Genomic DNA, 6,000 nt, shown 5'->3' with positions numbered 1-6,000 from the left:
GTATTCGTGTGTTTATTAGTCACGTTGAATTAATGAAAGCTGTTGAATCTTCTGTTTATTCAGCTGCAGCGATAGGCATTTTCTGGGTTTCTTCTGCGAGGCGTATTTGGAGTTTCAGCGCGAGAGCGCCTTCTGGCCTTTGGATGGAGATTTACTGCTGATCACAGAACCGTGCTTCACTGAAAGATACGCATGACAATCGCAGCTTCTGTCGAATCGCGATCTCGATTCCATTTAGATTTATCGTGCAGCCCTAGTTCCATGTATGATTATCATCTGATAAACACATCTCATAGTAGCTCATAGTAGACTGCCCCACTCACCATTCACATCACTGAAACCAAAAATGGTAACAAGCATTTGGGCATCTGTTAGTGCTGCATGAGAAGATATTAAGGGCTGAAGCTTCACCCTTAGTTTTTTCACCGGCCATAAATTCAGTGCATCAGACTGATGCGTTGATCAACATCAGAGCGTTTCAGAGAGGCTGATGTTCTCAAAGTGATTAGTATTGATCCATTCATGCAGCCATCTCATTCTTCAGAATGGATTTTAGAGGGCATTTTACTCCCTCATCCTTAATAGCACTTCCATCTCCGTATGCTGAGTGTGCAATAGGCAAGTTTCTTGTTGTAGGAAGACAAAGTTTGCAGTGTTTTTCAGTCCACTTTTTCTAGGTTAGATGTCACTAGAATTAAGTGACACCAGACTAACCCACTAGAAATTCAATTCACAGCCCAAAATGAATATCAAAATAAAAGTCATAAATTGAAATATTAAGTCCAACACAGTGTCTGTCATCATGTTTCAAAAGTCCTTGTTTTGTTTTTCAATGCTTCGATTTATTATTACTTGAATAGCACTCTACTGCTTTTCGACTAGGTGGACCACGCTAAAACACTTCACTATGTAGGTGCGGGCACCGCCTTCCCAGCAGGCATTCTGTTCGTGTGTTTGCAGTGTTTGCTGACCTACCGGGTGGCTATCACAGCTCTGGACTACTGGATGGCTCACGTGCGTGTGGCACTGGCTACTGGTGCTCTCATCACACTGGTTCTCAGTATCCTTCCTTGTTTGGTATGACTGTAAAATGAAGAATAAGTGTGTTTACTATTTTTCTTGATATGAATTGCTTATTTGTCTTGTTTATTTAGATAATATCACCTGTGTGCAATTTAAAGGATAAATGAAAACTTCTTTATCCTCATGTCATTCCAAACTGAATGACATTCTTTCTTCTGAGGAATTGTACTGGTTTCTCTAAACATTCTCCCTTTAGGCTTTTAAAAGGGATAGTTCACCAAAAACTTTTTTTTGTGCTCCATATAATGGAAGTTAATGGCAACCAAAACTGTTTGGGTATCAGTATCTTCTTTTCTATTCCAATGAAGAAAGAAAGAACAGTTTGGAACAACATGAAGTTGAGTAAATGATGACATAATTTTCATTTTTGGTGAACTATTCCATTAAGATTCAAAAAGGACACAAATGCATCTATATGACTTATGCAATATGTTTAAAGCCATACAATAGCTTTGTTTGAGGAACATACCAATATGAAGTGGTACTGATGATATGTTTTTCTAGTGAGATATTTACATCTGTGACCTAATCATTGAGTCAGTGACTCAAGAACCAGATCAGTCGAATTAAGAGTTTAGTTTTATTAAATGGATCAGCAGATTAATTGAAAATATCCAAACAAAAGAACAAAATCTGATAATCCATCGCACTTGGATGTACATCACAATATGGAAGCCAAGATCTGTTACTACTTTAAATTAGAGTTCCAGAAGACTTACAGTATGTGCACGGTTTGTATGGAGTGGTTTTATGATACTCTTAGTGTATATGCAAGCTACTCATTCATCATCATTGCATGGAAAAGAAAGTTATTTAAAAATACACCTTTTATGTTTTTCATGTAAGTTCTACAGGATTTAACGACATGAGGATACGTAAATGATGACAGAATTGCCATTTTTGGTGAACTATCCCATTTAGCACCAGCTGTTTAAATAAAAAAGCAAGACAAAATCAGTGCAAGGTAAGGTGTAGTACTGAGCTTTTATCTGTTTCTCTTCCTGCTGAGGTTCTGGTCACAACCATGAAGCCCCTGACTCATATAATAGTGAAGGTATAATCTAATTGCTTTGGTGTAAATGTTGCTGAGGAGACGGATGAGCCCAGCTGGAGTCTCCCAGCCTTCCTGCTTTATCGCTGCTGTGTTCATCAATGATTTATGAATAGTTTTTTCCCCAACCGGAGGAAAAGGGGGTGGCTAAAGGGTTGCTGGGTGATGTAACTATGAGAGCAGCTAATTAACCAGTATCTCCATATAAATAATCCATGGCTTTAAGTAAGTTAAAGGGATAGTTCACCCAAAAATGAAAATTCTGTCATCATTAACTCGCCCTCAAGTTGTTCCAAACCTTGGTAACCAAGTCCTTATTAGGAGCTTTTGCACAGAAGAACGTTACATAGTTCTTATAACTATTGGTGGAAGTACACGTTTTTTGGCGTGTTCGCACCCCGGGACCTGGGAATGATGTTAGATATAGGAACAGATTTTGGGGGGAATAAATTAGCTCCTACTTCAGACTAACCCAGGAGGAGCTACCATGTAGCATAAGTGTACACTGATTGACTGAGTGCATGCCATACTGGCAAATGCTGACACTGGCAATTTTGAAAGAGCTGTGTAAACGCTGCGTTCTACTCACTGATCTATATAAATTACTTTTTCTTTTCTCTATTATAGATCAGTGGTTCCACTCCACTTTTAGACACGCACTCGCAAACTTCCCTAAGCACTTCCCCTTGGGGGAATCCCCGCTGCCATTTTGAAGTGCATTCCACTTCGTGAAGTGAAGGAGGGAAGTTTATATGAACAAACGGACCCTCGACCCCTTGATTTTGACTGAGGAAGCGAGTGTGCTTCATATGCACACTTTAGGCCACTCTATAGACCTCAATGCAACACGATTATGACGTCATCGCAGATTGCGTTTAATTTATCCCCCACCCCAAACAACTCTATAATATATAAATATATATAACAGCCCAAGCATACCTATATACATATAGAATGCTGCACCAAACAAATATGTAAGGGGAAAAATTTAACAATAAACCAACTCCATAGAGGATTCTAAGTGATCAAGGGCTTAAGACGTTCCGATTCAGCCCATTCCAAGGGTTCAGTGGTGGGCACTCATGAAACATAATCAATGACATACTGAGTAAATGAGATGGAGGGAAGTTATCGAGTGAAGGGCATAAAAAATTGACTGGAAAGCAGCCTCATACTTACTTTACAAACGTGGAAAACAGTGATAGATAAACCGACTCCGAAGTCCAGCCACTTCTCTGTCATCCATTCTCCAGTTGTTGATGTTGTAGAATGGTGCAACCAGGAAAATTGCCCTAGGGGAAAATTAAGTTCTTGGGACTGGTGGCTAGTTCTAACCTGGTGTGAAACCTTTATTGACTTCAATAGCCTTACTGTAGAATGGAGACCAGCAACTGTTTGCTTACCCACATTCTTCAAACTAGAAAGAAACTCATGCAGGTTTGGAACAACTTGAGAGTGAATAAATGACGACAGAATTTTCATTTTTGAGTGAACTGGGCCGCTGTGCCTTGTTAGCTTTCATTTTTGAAAACGTTTGAATCCTTGATGGTTCCTCTCAGGTGGGATATTCTTCATCCATGAGAGCTTTGTTTTACAACATGCAGCGGCCATCTGTGAGTGGGTCTTCACTGTAGTCATCCTCGTGTTCTACGGGACTTTCACCTACGAGTTCGGCACCGTCACCACCGAGACCATGTTGGCCGGCCTCCAGCGGAATCTCTCGCACGGACCTGGCATCATGATCGGAGACGATGTCCATGCAGACACCCTGGTAGGAGCCACAACAAAGGGTTTGAAATCTCCCGGAGGAAGCAGCACCTCCACCCATCTGAACTGCACTCCTGAGAACTTCGCAATGCTTTAAACACATCAGCACACGCAGTCACATACTGCCAGGTGGGAAGCCTCACGATGGTGCACCCTGTGTTTAAGACCACACTTGGGCTGAGATTAAAGTCATTTAGAGGAACCGTCCAGTCTTGAGTCGAGGCAGGCTAATCGGGTTTACAGGTGTGACTGATGTATACTATCATTTCAGATTTTAAGTTTTGTCTGATAAATTTGTCTTTTTTTTAGTCCTGTTATGCCTTGCGAGAGAAGCTTCTGTTGGGTTGTTTGTAGATGAGAAGGACAGAATGAGCATTTGTTTTAAGGAACAGGGATTTGAGCTCCACTTTAAAGGGATAGTTCACCCAAAAATGAAAATTTGATGTTTATCTGCTTACCCCCAGGGTATCGTTTTTTACCTCTGATTTACCGCAATGTCCGAACTGTCCTGAGCGTGTTCTCAACAGCCGGTGCGTGACACGTCTTCTTCTTCTTCTTCTTGCTTTACGGCGTATCGCAGACTTATAAGTGCATTACCCCCACCTATCGCTCAAGTGGACCATTGACACTCCTAATTGAGATTGTAGATAGAGTGCCAATGGTCCATTTGAGAGATAGGTGGCGGTAATGCACTTATAAGTCTGCAATACGCCGTAAAGCAAGAAGAAGAAGAAGACGCGTCACGCGCCGGCTCAGGACAGTTCGGACATTGCGGTGAATCAGAGGTAAAAAACGATATAAATACTGTTCAGTTTCTTGCACAGACCGATCGTTTCGTGTCTTTACACATCAATGTATCATCACGAGCCGCAGGGTTTCATTTGGTTTTGTTTGTGTATGTTTTTTTGACTCTCAAAGCCATGATTCCCATTCACTTCCATTATAAGACTGACAGACTGCAACGGTTTGAGTTAAAAATCTTCGTTTGTGTTCTACTGAAGAAACAAAGTCACCTACATCTTGGATGCCCCGGGGGTAAGCAGATAAACATCAAATTTTCATTTTGGGGTGAACTATCCCTTTAAGGTTGTTAGCACAGATCCAATGGTTTGTGAGATTAGAATTGTTGCACTGGGGGTGATGGGGTCAATTTTTACTGTCACGTTTGCACAAATGTTTCAGGGGTATCTCTTTTAGAGCTTGCTACTGTTTGCCCACACATATTGTTGCAAATGGATGATTTGCACGTAACACAATGAATGAACTTTGAAGATTTAAGTTCTTTTCACTTTTATTTGGAATTGCAGACTATCAGGATCAGAGTATTATCATTTTTGTAACGTGAATGTCTAAGATATGGATCAAACTATAGCCCTTGAGCACCTTTTATTTTGGAATTGGAAAAAAATTACGAATTGGAAATTGCGTCTCATTCACCCATTTTTTGTATTGGTGGCCTTTTTAATGATGCAGTGGGTAAATGTTTTGTCATGCTAGCTTGCTTCTGTTCTGTTTCATGCTTGTTTTTAGTCTCTGAAGAGGTGGGTTTTGTTTTTCATTTCGAGCAGGAGGAAGTGATGTAAGGTGACACCAGCTCTATCCTTGCCTTCCTGGTCAGTTGATTAGTTGTAGAATATGTATATTCACATTGACTGTACATGTACCTTTTATATATATTTTTTTTTTTAATCATTTTTTTCTCTGTCAAGGCCGGGCCATACACTCTAAAAAATGCTGGGTTAAATGCAACCCAGTGCTGGGTAAAATAGGGACAAACCCAGCAATTGGGTTGTTTTGACCCAGCGGTTGGGTTACTACCCAGAAGGTTGGGTTAACCATTTAACCCAACCGCTGAGTCAAAACAACCCAATTGCTGGGTTTGTCCCTATTTTACCCAGCACTGGGTTGCATTTAACCCAGCATTTTTTAGAGTGTAAAAACAACTCAGAAAAAATGCCACATCTATTCATCGTTTTACATTGTAATTTTACTTGCATATCTTCGCCGATTGTTTTGTGTAGTTACATAGTAACATAACTAATCCAAATAGTGTGACAAGTGATTTTTTTTTTACATAAGCAGCACATCAGTTTTTGTTT

General features: G+C 40.4%; 1 protein-coding gene across 2 annotated transcripts in view; it reads left to right on the top strand.

Moving 5' to 3' along the window:
- The window catches only part of LOC107709874 (transmembrane protein 150A-like), an 11,810-nt gene extending 7,440 nt beyond the window's left edge, over positions 1–4,370 (top strand). For both annotated transcript variants that reach the window (XM_016514533.1, XM_016514532.1), the window contains exons 7-8: positions 883–1,060; positions 3,694–4,370. In XM_016514533.1, coding sequence (XP_016370019.1) covers positions 883–1,060; positions 3,694–3,998 — 483 coding nt within the window. In that variant the 3' untranslated portion in view covers positions 3,999–4,370. The remainder of the gene's footprint in view (positions 1–882; positions 1,061–3,693) is intronic.
- Positions 4,371–6,000: the final 1,630 nt, after the last annotated feature.

Source organism: Sinocyclocheilus rhinocerous, unplaced genomic scaffold (genome assembly GCF_001515625.1).
Source record: "Sinocyclocheilus rhinocerous isolate Xijiao unplaced genomic scaffold, SAMN03320098_v1.1 scaffold926, whole genome shotgun sequence".
NCBI lineage: Eukaryota > Metazoa > Chordata > Actinopteri > Cypriniformes > Cyprinidae > Sinocyclocheilus > Sinocyclocheilus rhinocerous.
This window is presented reverse-complemented; position numbering and strand designations above follow the sequence as displayed.